General features: G+C 40.4%; 1 protein-coding gene across 1 annotated transcript in view; it reads right to left on the reverse strand.

Moving 5' to 3' along the window:
* Positions 1 to 1,648: 1,648 nt before the first annotated feature.
* Positions 1,649 to 27,063, reverse strand: part of KCNQ1 (potassium voltage-gated channel subfamily Q member 1) — a gene marked incomplete at its 5' end in the record, with an annotated part of 365,071 nt that continues 339,656 nt past the window's right edge. The window contains one exon of the mRNA XM_082485244.1: positions 1,649 to 1,968. Within this exon, the coding sequence (XP_082341370.1) occupies positions 1,768 to 1,968 (201 nt within the window). The 3' untranslated portion in view covers positions 1,649 to 1,767. The remainder of the gene's footprint in view (positions 1,969 to 27,063) is intronic.

The following is a 27,063-nucleotide window of genomic DNA, read 5'->3' on the forward strand; positions in this document are numbered from 1 at the left end:
TTTATGCCTGTAAATTTCTACACCCTTAACATTTGTCTACTGTAGAGCAGCGAGGCTGGGTAATTGTAACATAAGGTGTAAAGTTAAATACAGTGTACTTTCCTTTGCAATCCAAGTGAAAGAGATGAAATGTTGAAAAGAAAGCCCGGAACACGAGCAGCGCTATGAGAAGGTTCCCTGTGACTTCAGTTCATTACACATCAGTATTTCAGACTGCTCAAAGATGTTAAAGACTGGTGGTGTTAACTGCTGCGCAAAGTTACGAGGCTTTAGGGCATCAGTTTTCCAGGAGAGGGAGAGAGACCGCCATGGGGTACGGGCTCTGCAGTGAGGGGAACAGGGTGCACCGGATGAGTACGACGTTTAAAGTGCAAAAGCTGATAAATCTGTCTCCATCTCCCTCTTCTGCCAGCGGTATGGGCTACCACCACCACCACATTGGACTAAATAGCTTTTCCTGACACTCTGTCAGCTTTAAAGATGTCCCACATTCGAAGAAGGGCTACTCTGGTACAGGTGCTGACTATCTGCAAAGGTTGAATTTCAATCTTGGGAATCAAAGCCCAAATCCTGCTCACGTTGTGTATGTGAAAAATCACACTGAGCCAAACTCTGCTGGCTTTACGGCAGCTATCCTGTGGGGTAATGTGGTTCAGCTCTGTGGGTTGTGGCCGAGGCCCTGGGTCCTCTAAATTAGAGCTGGCACCTTCGAATACCAAATGACTCTTGTAGGGAGTTGAATTTCTCAAGACATTATTCAGGAAACTGTTCAAATTGTCATATATGCTGTCTGGATGAGAGATGCTTTCCTGAACTGGGGCCTCGATTCCTGCGAGGATTACGGATGCTCAGTAAGTGGCCAGCTCAAGCACTTGACCAGCAAGTCCAGTCACTTCAGCCTCTTGTACTATTCTTGGTGACTGTAAGCTAAAACCCAGTAGATTTAAGAAGCAATGGGCTTTATTTTTAAAAAGCTATTTCAGGACAAGTACATTCAGACCACTGTTTTTTCTATTTATACATAAATTCTTTGGCAACAGTTTTCTAGAAATCAGAATAATTTTTCTATGTAATACTTTATTGTCTCCCCTTGAAAAACTGATATCTTAAAAAATCTATAGCACTTTCCACTATAAATAGCATTGTTCAGATTAAGGATTAGTTCCTCCCTGAAGCAAAACAGATTTATAAAACCTGGCCATTATCTGATAACTGTTTATGCAGCAATGTTAAAATAAAACAGAAAAAGAAAATCATTCAGTATGTGGTTTGTCATTTTCTAGAATGTTAGTGTATGTTTATACAATAAAAACAACATAAGTTATCTTAGTTTGTTTTAAAAACCTTAGTAGTAGAAATATATTGCTATCTGCAAATTCATAAACAGAATGCACTTTTTCCATCTAAGTTCAAGTATTATTAGAATATTATTATTACTCTTATTATTATTAAAGGAGATCTAAATCCTTGCCATTTTGCCTGTCTTTGCATCGTTTTGGTCTTTCTGAGAAATAATGAGTTGTGATCATTTGTTCATGAACAAAATCAGTGTGGAGCTTGAGTGAGTTTTGCCTGGTAGAAGACAGCCTGGCAATCCTTCGGCTATTGTAAGAGGCTTTAGAAGAGCGTATTTGAGACTCGCGGTAGAGATACAGTAGTCGCGTGTTTTCTTGGATGGCTGATGAACTTAATTCCTTCCAGGTTCTTAACATTCAGTCCCGTTTAAAGGAGAAAGGTGGGAAGAACCCAACCCAGACTTATACCGCATCAGGATATATCATCTTCGTTTCTTCTCGGTACTGTCAGTTGCTCGTAGGTCGGCAGGGTGTTATTAGGGAGGAAAAGATCCGAATTGACATTGTTGCCTCTCTGAGATGATCTGTTGTTCCCTTGATCCCCCTGCTGACGGGAAACCAGATGATGCAGCATATCTGTAATGAGGTTCAGTTTCTGGTCCATTTGTGTAACCTAGGAAGGCAAAGGGAAGGTTTGTTTAGTAGCAGCACGTGAGGAAATTGCAACAAACCACATGATACAAATGCAATATTAAAAGTGACAGTTTTCTTCATTAGGATCACAACAACCTCTACGAAGACACCACAGATTGGCGGTCCATCAAACACAGCACTAGAAATCTAATGCAATAGGTCAGAGTTGGATGAGGACTGGCCCGGTAATACTCACCTCTGGTATACGCTTTGGCACTCGTTTTATACCTGGATGAACGCATGACAAATGGCCTTTTAAAGACATGTACCGGGAGAGAGAACTAAGTCCCAGAACCGAGTTTCTGTGGGTTTTTTTGTTATTATTATGTCCATATTTTTTGGAAAACATGATAAATTTCTAACACACTTATATGCCTTAATAATATCAATATGCTCTTGTAAATATCCGCTCTACTTGCAGTGATCTAATCAATGCTAAGCTAGGACTGATGGATGCTTTTTGTTATATTTGGGCCCAATTACCGGCTCAGGCCACAAAATGCCCCACAGATATTTTTGCTGATGTAAGCGTATAGCAGCTGGGGGCTGTAGCAAGGGCTGGAAGTGGGGCACGATTCAGTTCTACCCTCTCAACCCCCCAACGACCGTGCTTACTGGGACTGCTGTTTGAACTACACGATTCTCAGCAAGGCGGAAACTCTTCTAAGAGGGGTGAAAGCTAATTTTTCCACTTGGGGGGCTGCAGGGGAAGGTTCAGCCTGAATCTGTAATGCTCATTTTCTTCTGCCTTTAGACAGAAGCCGCTTAAATTATTTAATTCTTTTTTTTTTTCTTTTTATTTTTTCTTTTTCTGCTCTTTCTTCTAATTTTTAGGAGAAATATAATGAAAAAACGGGATACTTAATAGAGACTAGATTATGGATTTGTCCAAAATTTAGACTCTATTTGGTGTACACTTGTGCTACTTAGAAGGAAAGTCAAGAATTAAATGTTTCTAGGAACACCACAGATTCAGTCTCTGGTTTCTTGCATTTTCTAATCAAGAAGTAATCTGTACCACCTCTTTTATCTGGCATGGGAAGCCCCTCCTCTGTGCTGTCTCCAACGCACTGAGCCAGACGTCCTGGGCACCGCCAGCTTCAAAGTCATGCCCACTTTCTGCCCCTCGGCGTAGCAAGCATTGAAATTGAGAATTAAGAGTCTTTCTTACGGCCTCCTACTCTCTTCTGCAACCCTAACGAGAAAGCCACGATTTTGTCATTGCAGTCTCTGACCCATCGATCCACAGGGATCCCAAAACACTATTGTAACTTCTAGGCAAAAAGATATAGTAGGTTTTAAAAAGGGAAAAGAAAGTAAGCAGAAAAACCCCCTATGATAGGAATAAATTGCTGCCTAAAATATCGGCTCGAAAGTAGTGAAAGGCACATAAAACCGCCAGAGAGAGCATGAGTGGGAGCAATTTATATGTGCCTGGCTATCATCCAAGTATCACACAGGACAGTAAAAGACAGTAAGGCTGAGCAGAACATCAACAAACCTGGAGGATTTCAGCAGAGACTAAAATGTTTTTCCACCGTAGAGAAAAGGCTGTTTTTTTCAAACACTTTGTACAACTGGTAGGGAAGCAGATACAGTGATTGAAAAATACGAGGTGCCAGAGATTTATACTTTGCAGCTGGTTTTGAAAACATTAGGCAAAGCACCCTAGATGGTACATGAAACGCTAGTAATTCTGGATGGAAATGGCTGTTGAAAGACGAGATTCTTCAAATGAGGAAGCTGAAGAACACGTAAGTTCAAGATTTCTAGAAGAAAATACAGATGGAAAATGGAGCAGATCATCAGGTTTTCACTTCATCACTATTTGTTCACTCCCTTAAAAAAAAGGCAGGCTTTGCCCAAACGGTGCCCGTCACAGATGGCAAACCCGTGATGCTCCAAGCATGACAGCACAAATCAGTGCCTGCAAAACCATCTCATTCCTCCACCTCCCACTGCCCAGGTATCACTTGCTTTCTGAGACAGCTGTGCTGGAAGGACTGTAGTGGAAGACTGCAGACAAACAGCTACCTTCAGAGACCGAAGGACAACTTTTCCTCTAACAAGAAATGTCTTTTTGCTAATTATTCTAAACTAACTAGGGGATTTTTATACATGTATTTCTTGATTTGTGATTCCAGGCAGGGATTACCAGAGGAAACACAGACTGAAGATATATCTGGAAAACGTGCATTTGTGAAACTCTTGCGCTGATGAGCTATTGAACATGACAGTAGATTGGACTGAGATCTGGATAGTCCTTCAACAGCTGTGCATCTTGGTGATGAAGTACTGGGGAGAAGTGAGATGTGAATATTCTTGCTGGGAAAGAAATTCCCAGAGATAATTGTCTAATTTTTTCTAGGGAGCAAGGTTTGGCTGCTGCAGCTGTGGAGTGCAGGAGGCCCACAGAAGCAGAGGCAGAAGCTAATTACTATTGAGCTGAGCCATATGAGATTAAAAAGTAAAGACCTTCATCGTCCATGTGACTGCTTATCGGGGTAGGGCTCTAAAGCCACAAAGCTTTTGTGGAGGGAGGCCCCGATAACCGGTTGTGCTTAATTGTTGTTTAATCAGTTTTGCTTTCCAATAAAGCAAGACGCTTCCCAGGGAGTTCTGCGCCCGTGAAGGGCTTGCTCCAAGACACGCTGAAGTCAATGGTAGTTTTTGGCAATCACAGACTTACAGTGACTTCAGCGGGCTCTGGATCAATCTTGGGCGGAATTGTCAAGCCCAAATAGTAACATATTCTTTGGATATTACAAGAGAAGGAGCAGTCCGGATCTCTGTACGCTGCTCTGCTCGTGCTTCTAAGGGACGGATCAGAAAAGATGACATTCACAAACGAGACGGCAACGGGACGATAGGCCCTTATCCTCGGTTCTGCCGAGGGTGTCTGCTGGGGCGTCTGCTTAAACTATGAGGCATTTTAAAGAGAGGATCAAAAGCCACCAGAAGACAACTTCTACTGTCATGACAGGCCTCTGATATACAAAAATAAGAGACTTGCTGGTGAATGGCCTTGCTTATTAGCATGCCCAGCCTGCCCGGCGACATCCAAACACACATCCTGAAATACATTGTTCACTCGCTTGCTGCAGAGTTAATTATACCCGCTAGAAAAATGTCGTTGTATGCAATACCCTTTTTATTAAACTAGATCTATGCACTTAGCACGGAGAAGTGTATCATCTCCTCCGAATCATACTTTCAAACACATTTACTTGATTAGAAATTAGCTGTGATGCCAGAATGAATAAAAGTAAAGCAAACAGAAAAACTGCTGATGTTGCTATAATCTTAACTGCTTTGGACAACTCTGATCCCTCTACTTAAAACAGCAAACAGTGTTAATTACATAGAAAAATAACTCAGACTGATTTGTTTCTTTTAGGAAAAACTAAGTAAGCTCTTTCTAGCTGATTTATGTTTCATTAGAAGCATGATGTTTGGATGATCAAATTCTTTATATGCAAATAATTTCCTTTGTATTTTATAGTTGTTGGGGAGAGGAAGCAGTGTTTTAAGCTCTCCAGAAATTACACACCACAGCTATTCCTAAGTCTTACTGAAATATTGTATGAAAACAAGATTTTTCCATCCTCTGAGATAAGTTTTTTTAAAAAAAACAGATCCAAGGATCATAGATTGAGCACAGATGGAGAGAAGCAGATTTAAAAAAGTTTTGAACCTAGCTCTCAGAAATAAATTAAAAAACCCCATCCATGCAGTGCACTGAGAAAAAAAAAAAAAGAAAACAAGCTCAAACGGTTCTTCACAAAGGCTGAAAGATTAGAGCACAAACCTTAAATGGCGCGTCATGAAGAACTGTAGCTATGTTGCAGAACAGATTTTTGCTCTCCCTAAAAAGTCACAGAGGGACACGACTACTCTGACATCTCACGCAATAGCGAAGATGTAGTTCCTATCAACCACAAAGTCCTCTTAGGTCATTTTTTCAGGAGCAGCAGTCCTCTACTGGATATCAAACGACATGCCAACATTTATAAAGGTATTGAAGGCATTCCAGGAGGTGCTAGTGAACACGACAGACTGTTCTTGTGTTGACAGAACAAAATAATGCGCAATTTATCTATTAAAATTCTGCAGATCCTCGCATTATATTTATTTTAAATGCCCTGTAATTTTAAGCATTCATAACAAATGCACGGTACAATCCAGAACATAAAATGTAACAATGAATTTCTTTCCTTTTTTTTGTTTAAAAAAAAAAAAAAAAGCCAAAGAAGCCTGAGTAGCTCCAGGGACATTTGGAGGAGAGTCTCCTTTATACACCCCTGTAATGGAGAACTAAAGAGAACTAAAAAGCAGCACAGTGGAGACTCACTCCCAAAACTTATAAGGATTTACCAGGAAGAGGCAAGAACAGATGGAATTATGGAGCTGAGGGGAATGGTATTTTCAGCCATAGATATTCAAGACAGTGGGGAAGCTGAAGGACAAAATTTAGAGTTTGGCATAATTTAGGCCACAAAGACCACAAATTACTAATAAGTTATGCCAAGCGCTACTCCATGATGTGGAGGGATCAAGGTTGATTAACGCTGTCGATTAAAGCTGTCTCATCTGCCTTTCATTCTCGTTCTCAGAGATTTCAAAAGTAAATGTTATTAAGGGTAAAAATCATAGTCCCTTTGGACAGAACGGTGGTTTATAACTGCCTACGTTCTTAACGTGGTTGACTGATTAAACAAATAATTTGTGCTTAATCAAGAGACTTTTTATCAGCGCAGGGCTCACTCAGTGCGTTCAGGGGGACTGTGCTTGTTCTTAGTATTGGAAGCTGAACATGAAGCCGCTAAAGTGGAAGAGGAAAACCAGAACGCAAGCTACACTTGGCTGAACGAAAATGGGATAAAGGAAAATTTCAGCTACTTTTACAACATTAGACTCCCAAGTTTGCTACCCTGACTTATCTTGAGTAGCACTCATTCCTGAGGGTGAAGCTTTTTAGCTCAAAGGGAACCAGCTCTTTAAGGCACTTCTTCAAAATAACTGAAGATGACTGGGGAGATCTTCGTGTATTTGTTACTCCTGGTGGCCTCTTAATAAGGAGGACCCTATTGCTCTGTAGTGTGGCAAACTTCTAGGGAAAGAAAATGATGCTTTCTCCAACTGTGCATCCTTGTAAGCGGTGTTGTACAGAATCCCTAATGTGTTCACTATTTGATACTATACTCAGTAATGAGTTAGTTTTATATTTCAGAAAAACACACAGAAATGTCCTTTCTGTTAACAAAATCATTGTCAGGCACGCTAACGATGCAGTTAAAAAAAAAAGATAAGAGGCAAAAAATATTCCAGAACTTATGATACCTATTAATGGCAAGGATATAAAGGAAGGTATCAGTATCAAGCGGTACTTAAGAAAAGAGTAGGTGTGTTCTGCAAGCGAAGGTGTGATTATAAATCACATTTTTTTTTGGTGGGATCCATCTTATTTAAGTCCTGAGCATTGGAGGGAGCTTCAGAGAGCAGCTTCCCCGGCTCCTCTTCTTGCTAAGTCCCTCCACATTTTGGTATCTCAATATTTCTAAAAGTTAATGCTTTAGTTTTGAGGGCCCTGTGGAGAGGAACAAAAGTGATGTTAGGAGTGGCTTTCTAGAGAAGTTGAGGGACAGGTATGGCAATCTTCACAGAGGATTTATTTTAGAGATTTCTCTAGAATAGTGGCAGGACCAATAATTTCAGTAGTACTAAAGAAAACTTCTCTCTTCAGCTACGTGATTCTTCAAAAATCATGGAAGGAGTCTTCCTTCCATTTACAGTACCCAAAGTCCCAGATGCTTGTGGGTCCCCTTATCAGAGCTTCTGGCTTTGATTTGTTTATTTTCTTGCCAGAGATTAGGCAGCAGTCTTGCTGGAGGTTATATACCCATCACCGAGGTGTTTATAGGAGAACGTAATCTGCATGAAGGAAGATTTGTTCTCCAGACTGTCTGTAATTTCTCTTGAGAGTTGGCCAAAGAAGGGAGGATGTGTGTGGTGTCTGGGGGAAGGATAGAGGAAGTGGAGCCAGTGAGAAAACACGCTACTCTAATACACGATTACTCATCACTAGGAAAATATAAAGGTTGAGCTTCTGAGGAAAAAAAAGAACAGGTTTTAGGGGCTGCATGCGACAAGTCACTTTCTAGTCAATGAAAATATTATATTAATACTGTAAACACTATATTAAATGACATATGAAATGGATAAGAGAAAAAGAAGCATCTTTGGAAAGAAAGGCACTCGCTACAGACTGTCCTAAAATCAGCTCTCTTGCATAAAGCTATTGGTGCCAATCTCTTCTTTGTTTTGAGATACTAAAAACTGTTCTGTTTTTTCAGTAAACCGAGATTGTTGCTGGTCTCATCTTACCTTGTATTTTTATAGTAAAATATTTCTCCTACACGTCTTGAAAGTGTAACAAAACCCTTATTTTTTGCAGCAGTAATTCCTAAATGGCTGCTGGCAATTCTCCATTAATCAGCGTGTGTCCCTTGTGCTTTCAACAGAGGGTGATGACCTGGGGCTGGGAAGCAACTTCTGAGTCATTGAGACAGGGTCAGAGCTCAGAAACAACCAGGATTTGTAAGCCAGTCGCTGGCTCTGATTCTGCAGAAGTCACCTTGATATCGGTGAACTGCTATGAAAAAGGGCTTGACGTGGCAGAGCAAATTCCTAACGCACCAGTACAGAAACCCGGTTTTGTCACACATTTTTCTTAATTATGATGGGAGGTGAAACAAGCTGGTAACACCAACATGGGGCCATTTGATTACTGACTGCAACACTTAGAATCATAGAATCACTGAGGACTTGTGGCATTTTAAAGTAATTTTTGTTTGTTTGAAGAATTTTGTCCTGATTGTGCAGCACAAACTCTAGGGTACCTGATGCTCAAGCTATAGGAAACGGGAGAAACAACAGGGTTGATTTGTGCCTTCTTTCTTTCTATTAGAATTGGGAAAGCAATTTTGATAAGCAAGTACAGAAGAGAATTATTTTTCCTTTCCAAATGTCCTTTTCCCCAAAGAAAAACATCTTTTTTCTAAAAGCTTCCTCAAAGTTTCTGGAAATACGACATCTCTGGTTAACTATTCACTCAGCTCCATTTCTTTCGCATGGATTTTCACGATTCTTAGAAGACTGTAGGTTACAACCACAATGCCATTTTTCAGATTAGACATCTTCTTTGAATTCTATTTGAAACCAATGATAGTAAGAGACATGCTCTGACAGGTCAAAAACTGAAAAACTGATATGAAAAAGCCACTTCAGTAATGTGTGATTAAGTAAATAATATAATATAAAAGACGGCATATATGTTACCAAACACAGAGTATTGGCAGCACGTTTCTATAAGTGCCTCTTTTTATGATACTGCCATTTTTCCCCAAATGAAAATGAAGTTCCTTCAGGAACGGCAGTAGCTGAAGATGATGTTATGCAATAAAACAGAAACCTTCACAGCTGTCTTTGACTATTTCCAGCCACTTACACACAACTCATGTACACAATCCTTATGTAAATAAATGCTGCAGATCAGCAGCAGATCAGCAGCACACAAAACTTCAGGTACAAGAGGAGCTATTAAATAAGACCTACAAAGAAACAAGCGGCAACAACAGGTGCTGTGCTTATATATTCCTTTAAGACCTTAAAAATCATGAGAAATAGATAGAAATCAAAAGTTACAAGTACACAAGTCGATTTGGTTTTCACATGTCACCTTCATAAAATTATCTGGCTATAACCTGCTGCTGGACTAAGGGAAGCAAGGTAAAATGAATATATACCTGTCTTTCTAACAAGGAGGTTGGTAGGACGCTGGCAAATGGAAGAATTAGTTACGGGGAGCGAAATACATTTGGCCATGGACTGTTACAGAGTACAAGACCTCAAAAGATGAAAAGATTTTGGGACAGTGCCTATTTTAGAAGTGGAGAGGATTCAGAAAGGCCCGAGGGTAAAAAAGGTCAGAAAGGGCTGCTGCTAGTCAAGACAGGACTGAGGACCGCGATGGATGTGGCTGGAGGAGATGGTAAGAAGCAGAGACTGGATGCGGCTGCTACTTGAGAAGAGAAAGCTGAGAGCGGTGGCCTCGGTTCAGTGCTTTTGTTGTTGCTATTAACAACTTCTTGCAAAAATGTTTGGCTTATTTGAAACACCCAAACCGTTGGACATCAGCTTTTCCCGAGAATCTTGTTAGCTCGAGGCGCAGATTTGGGCTGTGAAGTCCCTCTGCTTGCTCATCGCTCCCCGAGCTCCCCGGCCAGCCCTGCTGGCCGCGCAGAACCGAGCGCATGCCCAGATGTGCGCAACGCTCGCAGATCTATCTGGCATCCAGAGGGCTATAGCCAAGCAATTAAAATTTGTGGTTGACTCTTGTTGTAGATAAATGAGACAAGACTTAAAACACATGGAAATTTTCAAGTTAGGACAGTGTCCAAAATCTACAGTCTTTGGCCCAGCACAGCCTCAGGATACAGCATTTTTTTTTTTTCTCTAAAATATTACAAAGGTCAGATATTTATTTTTTTAACCCTTTCCTCTAAACTAACAGAGTATCAGTAGGTGAACAAGGGAGCTTGGAATGTTCTTCTCTCCTTGCATGACGCCAGGAAAGTGAAGTTCAGGGTCTTCTCCCTAAATATAACTTTTATCAGAAGCTACTAAAGAAGATCCTATTAACTGAATACTCTGGATTTTTCAAGAATTTGCTTATCTTCATTTACTATAGCCCCACCTTCAGGAAATAATATCTCTTTGACCAGACACAACTGTCTTCCATTTCCATTTAAAAATAAGACACAAGTTGGCAAGAAGAGAGGGATTCTTTCCTTGGAAGTGAATCAATTATACCAAAAGTATGAGATGTTTATCTATCCACAAAAATCACTGGACATCCATCTAGCACCATCATCATAAAGAGTTTCCCAAATTATGCTTAAATTGAAATCCAGCTTGACGGAAGATGTCAAACGGGCTCAAGATAACAAGAAATATAAGGGAAGTATTGATCAAAGAAGGCAGGAAAAAGCGCCCCTTTATCTTTATGCAATAGTTTGGATATAGTTATAAAATAAATGGCAGTCATTAGTGCATCTTATATGCAAAGCACTGCAGGAAGCTTCATGCACCTGTACGGTACCACACTGCAGTAGATAGGTACTGTTATTGCTAGCGCAAAGCGCGGAGAACTGAGGCAGTGAGTTGGCCGACCCTCAGATATGCTGAACGTCTTTAACTTCGGCTTGGAAGGAGGAGCTCTTTTCCCCTGTCCTGGGCAGACCTTCAGATCTCAAAGAAAACTTCAAAGCACTTTTCTGCTTTTTAATGAGACAGAAGGTTGGAAAACTGATTGCTTTCTCATCCCCAATCACATTCTTATTCGGCAAAACATTCCTACGTTGGGTCCTTCTGGTTGAGCACCCTGGTACCTATCTGCGGGGGAAAGAAAGACTCTCTGTTTAGCTAACAGGCACTTATAATTTAGATGCTTCAGTTCCACAGATGTGAAGAAAACTCCCCGTGGTACTTGCCTCTGGAGGACTCTTTCTGCCGGTTTAATCACGGCAGTACAGCCTCTGAATATCTCTCCACGTTTTTGTTGTCAGAAGTTTGGCTATCAGACAACAGCTTTCTCCTAGCTGTAGATTCCCATTTCCAATGTGGAACAGTGGCATATTTACAACACTTCAGGGTTAAAAAAAAAAAAAAAAAAGTACAAGACCCCAACTAGCATAAAAGTATGTCCCAAACTCTTCTCTACAACAAAATAAACCCCAACCCAACCCACCCCCCCCTTACCACCCTCACCAATTAAAGAAAACAAAAGTGACTAATCTTGACCTCTCTCCAAAGGGGAATGTTTTGCTTCTTGAATCCTTGGCTCTGGCTCTCGTATGATACTGGGACTATGACTAATAACCTCTTGCTGGAGTACTGCTGATAATTTCACCAATGAGTAGCTGTTCTCGTTCTGGATCATCATAGTATGCACTTAAGTTGCCAAGATTTTATTTTAAAAAAAAACAAAGAATAAAATATACACTCATAATCCCCAGTGTTAGAAATACATTTTTCAGCTTTAACTGTTAGGTTTTGCCTGACAATTTTTCCTCCTTCCTCCAAACTGTTATTTTTCAGATGCCTGCTATGAAACGGTTCCCTTTTTCCTTTCTTTCTCTCAAATACTTTTCCTAATTCAAAACAGATTTGAGAGCGCTGCTCTTTTTAAAGCAAATATGCCATGTATCACATCGAGTTAGGTCAGCATCGCTTATGTTATGTTTCACACTTCACCCAAATGAGGCATCCATACTGCTTGTCAAAGGGAATAAAGCCAGACTAGGTGCACTGGGTTTTCTGGTTGGAACAGTAAGTGACACACATCCTTAAGTTATGGATCTGATCTTATGTCATGGCACGAGTACGGAAGGGCACCATGATCTGCGTTTTGCTTAAAATGTTAAAAACCAAGATGACTTCAACTGTTTTTTTTTTTTTTCAAAAAACATTTCTGGCCAGTTCCTTTTTTAGCATCCATAATCTACTCATTATTTATGATTTGATATTTACTATATGGGCAAAAAAGGACATAAACACCTAAAACAAGCTTAAAAAAATAATAACCATACAATGACTTCTACAGCAATCAAAAAATGGAAAGGGAAAAGGAGTGGGGGAGAGAAAGGGAGAGAAGCAATTATAAGAACAGCGAGTTTTGAGATTCCCTGAGGGCTGCTGGTAATTAAACCAACGGCAACATGAATCTCCGTTTGATGTGGTCATGAATTTGTTTTCAAAAGAAAAATCTTTAAAAAGATTCTTTCAAGAGAAATTTTTAGAGAACAAGCTCAGCATGAATAATTAGACCAGAAATACTTTGATAAATATTATTATGGAGAAGTCATTTATGGGCCATGGCATCTGAGGGTTAGAAAACCTGGTGATAAATAAGGTGGCAAGTTTGCACCCATTCTGAACACACAAAACCGGGGCTGTATTCTTGTATGCTTGAGTCTGCTCCTCAGAAAGGAGGCGGCCTCTTGTTTTGCCATTGCATTAAGCTTTACAAAGACACAGATACAAGACAGAAAATTTCAGTGGGAAAGCTCAGTGGAACGAGAGAAAACCACACACAATTCCAAAGGCACTTTTCATTCCCAGGGGCTGCACAGAGATCGGAGGTGAAATTTATCGGTGATAAAATGTCTGCGAGCCCACTCGACTCCCCCGGCCTTTCCAACAGCCATTCACTTCTGCTGAAACCACGTCCTCGGAAAGATCTCCTTCAGAATACTCTAAAAATAAAAATGCTTTCATTTTGTAGAAATGTAAGCACCCAGCAAAACCACCGAAACCCAGAGAAGATGCAGGTGCTCTCCACCCTCTAAAATCAAGTTGCCTTGGACACCCCAAACCTGCATTTCATTTGTTTACTGACTGCTTCAAAACGTGGAGGCAAATACAGTCAATCACAAGCCAGCAAATAACCCGCGAGTGAACTAGAAAGTAATATATTTACCAGTGGAAACCCACATTTAAAAGGAAAAGAAACTGTCTGTTGGCTGTCATGGTACTATTCGTTGAAGGCAAACTAGTAGATCTTCTGGATACCAGGAGCAAAACTACAACAAAGGCAACCAACTGCTAATGAAGAAGGGTTTTCAGTCAAATTTCATGGGTCATACAAAGTCATTACCGTGCCTGCAGGAGTTCAACAGCTCTGCCAGTTGAATTTGGGGTAAATGAAGTGATTATTTTGTTATGCATTTTGTAGTTTTAAACATTTTTCTTTAAATTCCAAGTTCTCAAGCCAACCAGCTATGCGAGAATACCAGCTTCAATTCCCAGGGTTAGCTTCTAACCAACATTATTGCAGAGGAAACCTTGAAAACAGGTCTTCTGTGTACACCAAGGTCTCAGAAACTAGATTTTAAAGACTCTGATACTTGTTCCTTTTTTTATGCTTAAATACAGCCTTATGGCTTTAAGCCAATTTCCCAACACTTCGGGGGCTTGACTCATTTTGAAAACTAAGAGACAGATCTTTTGGCTGCTGCCAGTAACAAGTTCTGCATGGGTTAACTTTCCAAATTGGTTCCATTGCAGGTTTTCCTCTGGTTTTGAGTCAGTTAAAATATCAAGGCTCTTCTCCATAACATTTTAAGCTATAATGACTTCAAAAGTAAACAAATGTTTCTGATAAAATAATGTGTTTGAAAAATTTAATGGATGACAAAGATAACAAAAAATCCTTAGTGCTTTTCTTTGTCGATGGCTTCTTCTAGGAATACAGCCAGGCTGGGCATTTATTTGAACTGGTAAACCGTGACCCAAAAAGTGGGTCTATTGGTAGCGTAAGCAATTGCTGAGTGGTGGAAGCAAAAGGCTCACGGTATTTCCTAGCTGATTAATCATTATGACAGGCTTGAAGACTAAATGGTCTGCCCAACTCCAGATGTTAGATGCGCATCCACCTCTTGCTATTCTTCTGGTTCATGGGCAGTAGCCTGGATTGTTAATTCTTAAGATAATGATGATCATTATTGTTCAAAACAAAAAGGATTTGGGCTTTGTAATTTTATCCTATGATAGAGGAGGCTTCTACACAAGATAGCACAGTACATATAGTCTAGACATGATGAAATACTGGAAGATCCTTCAGGCAGAGGTGGTGACAGTCTTGTACATAAAGCTTTGTGACATTTCCCTTCTGCACGCCCACATCCTAGCAGAACTGTTATTAATTGCACAAAGGAGGAGCATGGATATGTAGCTCTCCCCTTAAGCCCCTGCCATGAAGGGCTGCACTTGCTCTTGTTAAATCAATAACAAAATGTCGCTTCTCTGCGATGGGAGACAGCATCTGTTTCGACAGCACATGGTAACAGTCCACAGCATTTAACAGATAGGAACAAAGAGTAGCGATATGATGAAAGCATAGGAGAACAACAGGGTGGCAGAAAGAAGCTACCCAACCCTGTCTAAGAGAGACAAAGAGAGCTACAGGATCTTCAGTGGTTGCAGGTGATGAGAGACATCACTTTAATTCTTATCTGAAGGATGGTCCTCCACAGAGGGACCAATTTTGTCTTGGGCATCAATCAGGAAGGACTTCATTGACAGTGGCACTCTGGGACGGGAACACCAGAGAATCAGCACTCTGCTTTCTGAAGCAAGCTGCAGCCTGCTCCTCCTGAAGACTGATCGTTTGCGTTCGCAGAAGCCAGACCATGCTTCACTTGGAAGATCTGAGTATCACCGTGCAAACTGGTTTAGCTGAAGGCATTTCTTATTTTCCCTTTGCATATTTTCCTTGAAAGAGTGCAAGGGTTTACTACGGAGTTATTTATTTTCTTTCTTTTGCTAATCTCTTTTGCTAAGTAGTATCTTCCCCCACCCCCATCCAACAGACAGAGCAATCAGCTACTCAGTGGAGAAATTCATTCAACCCTAATTGTTGAAAGCTTTGAAAAAAGGTTGTCAGATAGCACCTGCTAAAGACTTTACAGATTAAAATGCCAATATCATTCTGAATTAATTAAGACATTTTCATCAATGGCTTTATGTGATTTGGCTAACAATTTTAGCTCTGACACATCTGCTTTGAAATGTGAAAGGAGTTTAATCTAGTCTTAAGCATCACAGTTCCTTTCAGGTATAAGTTGCTCCTTTTAACTTCACCGTACCTGCATTGTTGATTTATATATTTAAGCAACAGTCTTTGCAAATCGAGAAATAATCTCAAATTCTATCTAAGTTTTAAGATAGATGCTGAACAACACTGGGAATAATAAAAATGATAAAAATACCAAATGCTTCTGTTTTCATTTTCAACCTCCAAGCCTCAAAATGCTTTACGATACTCAGTTCTTACGGCTGAGGAAATGGAAACAACAGAAGGTAAAATGATTCGCCTCAAGTCCCGGAGAAAATGATGGCTGAGTCCGGAACAGCACCCACACCACCTGAAAACCCTAGAATAAATACACTGATGCATCTTTCTAGACGGGACATGGACCGTTGTGACGATGCAAGTGTCTGACACTGCCTTTTAAAGCTTGATTTACAGAGAAGGTGGAGGAGGTCTAGTTGCACTTATTCCTCTCTGGCTCAGACAGTACTCGAAGTGTACACGTGCAAGTGAGAAGACCATGTGTGACCAGCTCTGACATACATTATTTATATAACAGTTCTACCGACTGAAAAACTAATAAATCCACAGCCTGCAGATGATGTGCAGACATACAGACACGTCATCACAAATATCACTTTATCTTGATTCTTTGTCTTTTTCTTTTTTCCCTGCTGCGGCACACCAGAGCATCTAGTACAATAGCTAAATAAGCCTCTGGCTAAAGAATAAGCTTGTTTAAATCACAGCCGTTCTCCATACAACTGACATGTAGGACTAAGTGTCATTTTCCAGGGAAAGGTTTCTATATGAATATTTCACATAGGTCAAACTTTGTCAAACCTGTTTGCGATGCAGTGCTGCAAGGTGCTCAACACTTCCCTCACTCTCTGCGTGCCCTCGATTCCCAGTGAGCTTTTCAGATCGATGTATTTGGGAAGAAGTAAGTATATGTGACACACACAGTCTATAACTTTCCATAACAGTCATTGCACAATACAAGAGGTCAAAACGAGGTTTCTCTCCTGGTGTATTGTAACCATGGTCTATTTATAATTCTACAGTTAATTTAGGGCTTGTATATCCGCGCTAGACAAAGAAGCTTGCCATGTGTAGAAAATGACATGAACTCAATCTTTGCAAACAGTCCCACAGCCTGAAAATGCTTTTGTTAGTACAGTGAACACCTGTACTAATTACACACTTCACTCACTTGGGGGTCATTGCTCATGGCAAAGGTTTTAAATCAGCCACCCCAGGAGACAGACATCATTATATTGCTAGAGCAGTCACTGTGATACTGCAAAACTAAGCAACCCGGGAAATATACTTACACTCTGAAGTCTCTAAAGGTGAAAAACTGTAATACCCCATTGCTGCGCACAAGAAGACAGTATGGAACGTTTGAATGAATGGAGAAAATTTAGAGAGTAAACAGATACTGTTGTTGAACTACGAAGTTTAGCATTATTTTTAGTTTTAAGCAAAAGTTCTTCTGACTTTCATGTAAATGACATTTTTTCCCATCTCTCATTGTATAACAATACCTGACCCAGCAAAACTTGGAAGCATGTGAGAAACGTCAAATAATTTCATTTTATTCACTTAGTGATTCACACGTGCTATTCACGTACCTAAAATTATGCTGGAACTCAAATGCCAAGGTTGTCATTCATTTTTTTCACTGATATAGTTCCTCATTTGAAGTCATCTGCAGTTCTTCCCAGATGGTCCCTGCTCACACTGATGCTAATCAGTGCTGGTACTTCCCTTAGCCTGGTATGCAAAACTTGGAGAATCAATGGTATATAATCTTTAAACCAGCATCTAACTGGTCAGAAGTGGCAGAGGTACCTGCATTTCTCATTCCTCCTCTGCTAATCTGTCAGACTGCTCGTAAAACCCATCAGCAGATCTCTACTGGCAAATCACGGAGTGGAAAGTTACTTTAGGTAGGTGCATCCTTCAATTAAATACTCTCCTAGGTGTGATACTGTCCTCAATATAAAAGCACCACCATTTCTACCAAAGGTGAGGAGCACCGATGGCGTGAGCGGGGTTCTCCACCTGGCTGTTCACAGCCCCTCTGCACCCCAGTACCCTACAGCGGGAGAAGTAAAAGGGGAACGGGAGAAGAATTTGTTCAGAAACGACAAAGAACAGGAGCAAGGGCAGAGAAGGGATATTTGAAGCGTTCAGCATTTTCACAACTGCCTCCTATGTGAATGCAAAAAAGGTGTTCAAGGATGCAAATGACCAAATGCACAAATTCTTCATAAGATGCCCAGAAACATTCATGCTAAAGGCAATGAATCAATTCATTTTTCCATCAAATTATCTCTGAACTCTTTAATCTGTACTTCATCCTGTACTTTACAAGCGCACAGTATAAATTTTCATGGACATGTAGATGCAAATTTTTTCTTCCATTTGTGTGACCCTTTTCTGTCAGATTCATTAGGCAACATTAGAAAAAAAAAATCCCTTGAGCTTTGTGTACCCCAGGAACTTCTCTCTCTCCCTCCACTGAGACTCAAGAATGGGGACATGTTTTGCAACTATGTCTCCTGAATATACAATAGTCCCAATTCACTTCTCTTTCACCCCAGAGTAAACGGGGAGTAAATTTTTTGATGTCAATGGGATTAAGGTAATAAAAATGGCCTGAAAATGAAGATCACTGTTAGCAGTTAGAGGAGAACACACCAAAGGCTTGTCCATTTGCACACAGTGTATGCCCTACAGTAATAGGATATAGTAAGTAGCACGTAACGGCGAAGAACTCAGTATATTACTAAGTGGCACATTGTTTAAAGCAGATCTTTCTTCAGTGCACAAATAGAGACAGTGTTTTCTTTTACTCCTTTAGAAAACAACCCTGTCATACAAATTCTAGTCATGTCTTCATTCTTACGTTATTTAAATTTCCTAAAACTACACAACTTCATGGAAAACATAATATAAAAGAAAAAAGACCCAACAAACAGGAACCACCAAACCTGGCAGGATGTATTCAGAGCAACTATAGTTTGGGAAAAGAAATGGCAAGGTTTTTAGCATACACTGTAAGAGTAATGATAACCAGAAGGTTATCTAAAGTGTAATTTAAAGAAAAGTGTTTGCATTGTTTGCAGATAAAACAACCCCGAGGCCGTGTGTAAAAGTCCCCAACTGCAGGACAGTAATGAGTTTGTGAATCAGGACTGTAAATTCCCTGTGCTGTGAATGTGGGAGCCATCAGGAGCACACACGACTGAGTCAGCAGTTACCAAGACACATACATACAGTACAGGCCACTCAAGTCTCCAAACTGCCATTTATCATTTCCTGAGAGAACAGTTTCTTGGCAAGTCTCCTTGAAAAACATTTTTTTTTCCAAAACAACCGACCATTCCAGCAGGCTATGAATACCACTATAATTTGGTCTATTTTTCATATCAAGTAGACGATGGGCTCTGGTTTTCAGCTAATTAAAGAAACCTTCTTTTCAGATTTCCAAACGTTTGCAGCAGGGTAGATCCCACAACAAGCCAGCTTTCAAACAGTGCCAGTCGCAGCCTGAACCGTATGGAGAAGGTGAAAAAAAAAAAAAAGACATAAAACCCCCCACGTCTGAAGTTGCAAAGCCCAGCTTACATAACGCCAAATTCGGTCGCCCTGCCAAACTGTAAACTTTCGCCTCTGATGAAAATAGCTGTCTTGGGCTTGACTGTATTTCATACTCCAGAATGTGTAAAGGCTCAGAGCTGTCTGTCAGAATTTGAACTCCATCTGTTGTTGTTGTTGTTGTTTTTATTATCACTATTATTATTACTCCTCCTCCTCATTACTACACAGTAATAGCATTTAGGGGCCTCGCCTGAGATCAGAGCCCTGATGGGCTACGAGCTGTCCGCACACACAGAGAGAAACAGCCCTTGCCTTGAAAAATGCATGATCTAAATAGATGAGATAAAAAAAAAGGGGTGGGACAAAGATCATATTTTCATTCCTGTTTTATACATATGGAACTGAGATACGGAGGGATTAAATGTCTTGCCTGTGCTCACACAAAAAATATCTGGGGCAAAAGCTAGGAATTGAACCAAAGTTTTCAAGTTCAAAACAACTTTGTCTTCCTTCATTAACCCTACGCTTGCTAACTACAAGACTGTACTCAAATCTGTATTTATAAGCTGAGACATCAGAGCCGTGTTCCGCCTTTGGGCGTACAGGGCCTAAGCACAGGAGGGGAACAACAGGCCTCTAGCCTCCTGCAAGAACATATATGTTCACATAGCAATAGTTACTTATGGCTTTGCTTCTTGAAGCTTTAGAAAAGTCAAACTTAGGAAATAAAGTCCCATATTTTGATTTCCTATTTGGTGGAGGAAGCCGGGATTCTGCTATTTCTCTGCAGAGTCCTCTGTGCAAGCGGCCACAGAAACAACAAACTGTGCCATGCTTCAGGAAAAAAGCAAATAATCACTTAATGGGTTTCTCTAAACATCTGACCCGCAGTCCACACACTTATTAAAAAAAGAAAAAGAAAAAGAAAAAGAGTAGTTATACACATTTTAGTAAAGAACTACTACATTACTTTATCTTCAGAAGACTTTTGTCTTCTGAAAAAAACAAGTAGTTTTCTACTTCAAGAGTAGTTTCCTTCTGAAAGTCAAGTAGTTTTGTTTATTTTTTAAACGGTTATTTAGAATCATAGAATCACAAAATATCTCAAGTTGGAAGAGACACATAAGTATCATCGAGTCCAACTCCCTTTGCAGGATTACCTAAAACTAAACCATATGATAAGAGCGTCGTCCAGACGCTTCTTGAACTGTGACAGGCTTGGTGCCCTGACCGCTTCCCTGGGGAGCCTGTTCCAGTGACCGACAACCCCCTCCGTGAAGGACCTTTTCCTAATGTCCAACCTGAACTTCTCCAATGCAGCTTCATTCCATTTCCTCGTGTCCTATCGCTGGTCACCAGAGAGAGGAGATCAGCACCTCCCCTCTGCTGTCCCCCTCTACCCTAAGAATGTGGGATTTTGGAAGCTCTTATTTTGGCCAAATAAAAATCAAGGTTTTGTTTTGTTGTTGGTTGATTATTTTTTTTTACGAGAAAGAATAAATGTACCTGAAATCGGGACAACTTCCAGACAAATTCCAAGTCTTCGTTCCAAAGTATGGATGTAGGAGAGCATCTCGAAACATTTACAAGATTTAAAAATAATCACAAAATAATATGGGCAAAATTATGCGTCTCTTCCTAACTTTCTTCTTGCAATGGCTGAAGCTTTTCAGCTGAAACATTCCCCAAATTTTTAGTCTGAGATGCCCAAAATGGAAAACTTCAGGTCATATGGTTAAAGGTGCACACAACTACACCGAAGTCTTATAGTGGGAAACATCTTATAGAGTTTTGTTAAGGCTCTGAAGCCCTCCCAATGCCCGAGAACAAGTGGGTGAACACACATAATAAATCCCAAAATACATTTACATGGGAGACAAACTGGGCTTCATTATTCAGCTTCAATACCACACTTTTGGTTACTTTTACAGAGAAGAGGACTGTCATTACTTGCCTTGGTTAGTAAAAAGAGTTTTTGTTGTATGGGAAAATATGGCATATCACAATTTTTTTAACCTCTCAAAATATTGAGATATTTCACGAAGTGGAAATTGCAAGCTATTTTAACTTGGAAACACCTAAATGGCTTTCGTTTCATAATGAATGTTGATAGTACTGAAACATTTAATTAAAAAAGTAAAACCCCTATCACTATCCCAAAGTGCCTAAAAGGATTAAACAGACAACCAAACAGACTAAGTGCAGCATTTCAATGTCCTTGGATTAAAATGTGGATCATGATGAAAAAGTCTAAATCAATGATTCCAAAGAGGCTTGACTGAACACGTTATCGAAGTAGCCTTGTTCACATGTGACAACACAGAGGTTTCTAATGGGACTTCTATTTTTTTTCCAAAATGTGGGGTTTTTTTGCCAGCTCTACCTAAAATAAAGCATCTAGGACTTCTTATTTGTTGAATAACCCCCCGTCTCCCCGACAAAACCCGACCATTTCTTGGTCCTTCCTTGCTGTTAGCTTGCCCTCCTGAGATGTTGACGTAAGTGCCTGCTCATTTGGGAAACGCTTTGGAGTGGGCCTCTGAAGAAACGTCTGTGATGAGGGCTATCAGTTTTAAAATCATTTACAAAACTGAAGAATTTCCTGTTTCTGTAAGTGGCTCTAACTAGCTCTTTCCAGCAGAAATCCCTGGAGAGGCACATTGTTTTTCTCTGTACAGAACTGCAACAGCTAATGCTGCAAAAAAATGAGGCTGCCAATAACCTATGTATGGTCCTTGGACATGAAGTCCACCTTTGCATCTCCAGCTTTGCCTGTGGTGAGCACAAAGGTGCTCACCTTTGCATCTCCAGCTTTGCCTGTGGTTGGCACAAAGTCCCACCAGGAAGCGTTCCAAAGCAGATTGGGTTTTGGGATCGCTGTGTGAAAATACGGTAGGATGGGTGTCCTCTAAAGACAGTGAGACATTTGCCATTGACTTTAAAAGCAGCAGAAGCACAGTCGAGAATAATTATTTTTTATCAACAACATATTTACTTTAGGATTAGCCCCAGGAGCACTCAGGTCAGGGCTGGCCCTGCAGGCGCTTCAATCTGAACAGTCAATTAGTGTCAATGCTCGTTTACTTTCTCAAGTTCTGATAAAAAAAGTCCCTCTGAGACTTTTAGTTGTGGAAATGGATGGAAAATATAAATCCATCCAATTCTTAGAGGTGCAAATTTTCCTTTAAACTCTCGTGTTGCTCAGTTTTGGTGATACAAGAAACCATCTTGATCCTATAGCCTAATTTGTTGAGCCAGTCTTGTACACACTGATTTGATTACCAGGGAAAATACAGAGGGGAAAGAAAAATGTAAGAGCTGGTCATGTGGTTTTATGAGACACGGGTCAAAAATCTTAGCCCCGATTGTCTCTTGAGGACTGTATCAACCTCTGGTTTACCAAGAATATCCCCGTTTTACAAGAAACGCAGTGAGATCTGTAAACTGCAGGGGATAACACTGAGCTCCATGACACAACCGGCAATACTAACGGAGATTGACAACCACACCTGACCAGACTAAAACATCAGCAGAAACACTGTGTAGAGGGAATTTAACATGGAAAAGGAAGATGCAGAGGATCGCTGTGCGGAAAAACCCCTCGCGCAGGGCAATTTTGGAAAACACGGGGAGAATTGCCCTTTGAAGGAACCTTGCTTGGGGAGTCCAGCATGTTCTGTCCAATTCCCAGGAATGCTTGCACCTTGATTTGTATTCAAGGAGTTAATATGGATAACACTTATTTCCTGGAAATTGGGGTGTGCCTGCTGACTGTCTGAAATGCTCTCTTAATGAAACCTCTACCTCTGCTGCCGATAGGACTCTCATACCAGGCTGCTGACTCGGCTGCTGGAGACCCTCCTCCACCATCCATAGGGATCTCCCTCTTTGGCCATAGATGTTTCTATACCATTTTTAAAACCCTGTTTTCTAGGCAGGCTCTCTATGTCATTATGACACTGTTTCTGATATGAATGGTTCTCCTTGCCACCAACCTCCTCCCTGCCTTTCCCCCAAAATAAAAAATCCTGGTTGAAAACCAAAACAAATAGTAGATTTTTATCACATAGAATTTGTTAATAATACTTTCCCTGAAATAGTTCCCAGGCCTTTTTTAATGCTCAAATAAAGGCCTAAACATTTACAGCCAGCACTCTAAGCCAACTAGTAATTTATTTGAGCCATACTGAAAAGCTCAAGAGGGATTTTGAATGAAAAATTTAGTGAATAAACCGATAGCCAAATACTGCCTTGGAGTCCTGCCACTGTAATACACAGGATGGATGGAGTTCTGTCGGTGACCAAGGCATACACTGAAAAACAAACAGTCAATCAGATGATAGTTAAGTTTTGTCAATCTAAAGTAGAAAAGATAATGTCTCTTAGTAAACTGTGAGCCTTAATATTTCCTAACTTCAGTGACTTGATGTTAAACTCCTACTGCTTTAAAGAAAATTAAAAAAAAAAATATATATATTTAATCATTTGACAATAAGATAAGAACTCTGCTTTCAGAACTTCATGGGAAACTTACTACATGGAGAATTCCCGAAGATTTTACTGAGTGTCACAGAATATGCATGTACAGATTAGGATTAAATCCAATAGTACTAATGCTAACCAGAAAAAAACAGATTTTTTTAAAGTCACTTCAGAACTTTAACATTGCTTCAAGGTAGCTAAACCAAGATGATTTTAAGGGCTCAGGTTGCCATCTTGTCAAATGTAAAATAAAATATATGTCAAGAAGTAAAGAATTTTAGGGCACGTAAAGAAACAAACCTTTCAATTTAGTAGTTTGTTTAAAATGTCTTTAAATTGACTATTTTGCAGCATCGTGAACTTAAGACCACAAAAAAGGTAATTCTGTAACTGAAAAGACCTTTTCTTCTTCCATTTGTTTTGTCTCAGATTTTTCACCCTACTTGGTAGCTAAAAGAAAACGGATTCATATAAGAAGAGCAACATGAAAAAATAGTCTTCACAATTTACTGCACAGTAGTTTGTTTCCAATATTGCAATAGATTGGAGTCTCGAGCACCCTGTGGCTTTGGCTGGACCGAGAGGACTGGCTTAGCCTTGATTTGAACCTGCTGTTTACAACACACTGTAAGCCCTTCCCATACGGCAGACTTTTAGTGAGGGCTGTGTGAAAAAAAACCTCACTGCTAACCAAACCCAGGAAAAAGTAAAACATTTTGCATGTGTATATTTTTTTTTACAATTACTTTTGAGTGTAAAATGAAAGAATTTATATTCTGAGAAAATGTACGTTTTACTCTGACAAAACAATTGTGGTGCTCTTTTGCTGGCTTTTTGGCTTGCACGTAACATAGAAAAGATGTGAGAAATTTCAGTTGTAGCCTATGGAGAGACTGGATGTCCAAATTGTTGCGGTCTTTGCAGCTTTACTGAACTGGGCTCCTGGTGCCTTTTAAACATTCTGCCCCATTAACCACCTCGGGGATATTCTGTACATGAGTGTGTATAATTGATTGTTTCACCTTGTGAACTACTCAGAGATCTGGAAATTACTTTCAACAAGCAAACAAACTGTTGGACTCATCTCTGGAACTTATCTCAACCTCTGGAGACTCCAACGTTGAGCTAAATACACCGGGAAGCCTGGACTTGTATTTCAGCACTTCTAAGTGCAACCCAGAATCAGAGATGCAAATTCAAAGGAAAAACAATTTATAGCTAGAAACAATTCAGAGATACTTTAGCAAGGCTAAATTGTATAGCATTTCACGCGTCCCAATTGCCCTTTTACTGCATACGCTTAAGCCCTCACTGAGACTTATGAATGCAAATAACTACATGCACTGAGAATATTCGTCATCCGCTTCAACGGTATTTCTCAGGGTGCAGAGAGAGAAGCGCAAAGGTACCTCTTGGCGATGCCTGGGCACTAGAACACACTCCATCGGAGAGCTGCCGAACAACTTGAAGAAGAAAGATGCTATCATAATTAAAAGTATATAGTGTCTCATAAGATTCGGGTAGTAGGATCTCGAGTGGATTGTTTGAGAGAGAGATCTCTGAAGTATGTAAAGAATTTAACTGCTAGTCCCATGGTTTCGCTTCATTTTTTTAATGCTCAACCAGGCATGCTTTTCCCTGGTGCCGCAGATCCCAAAGTGTAACTTACTTCTTGGACTCATAACGACACTGTTGTGGACATAACTGTGTCTTGTCCGCTGAGTGTTCATATTAGGCCAATAAGACGCCTACCAGCTATAGAGGTGGGAGGAAAACAGATTTACAATTGCAAAGGTGGAGTTGAGCCTCCCAAACAGAAATGAACTGGAAGCAAACTTCTGAACTTTGGGAAAGTTTAAATCTGTCTTTTCTCAACTCACAACGCTCTGACTCAATACTCATCTCAATGGCTCACTGCAGTTTGGGGAGACAGGGAATAATATTTTTATTATTCCCATTCTACAGATGGTCAAACCGAAGCACTGCAAGGTTTATTGACTTACTCAGAGTTGCACAGCACGCCTGAATGGAAGCAGAACCCCAGCTGGCCTGATTCCCACTCCTGGGCTTTTAGCAGTTACACTGTATTTGCTCCTTTTAACATCTGATTATTTTACTACTCTAATCAGCTCCCAATTTTATACTCAATTTATTTCTTTAAGTTACGTCAAACCCCTTTGCCACGATACCCAGACGAAACTACAGACATCTTTTTCCAGCAACGCACGGGCAGAAATTTAGTTTCTTTTGTTTAAATGCAAACATGCATAGGGTCAGTGAGAGGATCCAGCCACCGAGAAACTAATTCTCTCCTCATTTTCATGTTCACAACATGAATTAAATTAAGAGCAGAAATTAGTCATCGGTATCTTCACTGTATTTACGGCAAAACTAATAAAACATCCCATTTTAAATGCTTGTTACTGCATACTTTTGTCAGCGTATCACCTCTCCCAGCACCAATGACTAAACAAGTAACATAGCACAGTAATGTTTTCCCTGTATGACTCTCTTGCTTAAGCAAATATGAAATAGCTGGATCTTGGCTGAGGCTGTTATATAACAGCAGGAACACTGGTGAAGCATCTTCCAAAAGTGAGTTATTTATCTGGCCAGGGAGCTTAGCTTTTTTTTTTTTTTTTTTTTTTTTGCCTTTCTCTCTCTCTTTCCGTGCGCGCTCATGAACCTGACCCAACTTGTTTCCAGAAGAGACTCTGCGGTTGTTGTTGCCAGACAATGCCTGCAATCATTTTTCTCCAGCCATACATCCAAGCTGGGGGGAGGGCGAGGGGGAAGGAAGAGAGAAAAGCTCTTTTGTTTGGAAGTGTGAAGAGCTCTGTCGAAACACGTCTCTTCAGGGTAGATTTAAGTTGCTGAACTGATAAGAAAAAAAACAACATAATGGTTTCCTTCTGCTTGCTGTGCCTACCCTCCGAGCACTCTCCTCTGCTCCTGGTGCCCATTAGGAATGAGATCGCCCTTGAAGAAAAGACCCTCCCATACGCCAGTGGAGACGAATACATTCACTACGCACTTTTTTTTTTTTTTTTTTTTTAGGTTTTCTAATGTTTGACAAAAATCTTGTCCCTGTAATTCTCCCCCACACCACCACCAGGTACTTCCCCAAAGAGCTCCTGTCTCCACATTAAACTGATGGAGTGCCCCAACGTATCTGACCATCTCTGCTGACCAGGCTGTTGTGTTCAAAACTGATGGACTGGGGGGCTTCCAGAGGGGAGGGCCAGGGCTTGTTTGGGGGGTCTCTTCCATCCAGAGTCCAAAACTTATGAGCTGGGGAAACTGCTGCTGGCCAGAAACCAGCCCAGAGAAGTT

This window comes from Vanellus vanellus (genome assembly GCF_965231255.1).
Source record: "Vanellus vanellus genome assembly, chromosome: 6".
NCBI lineage: Eukaryota > Metazoa > Chordata > Aves > Charadriiformes > Charadriidae > Vanellus > Vanellus vanellus.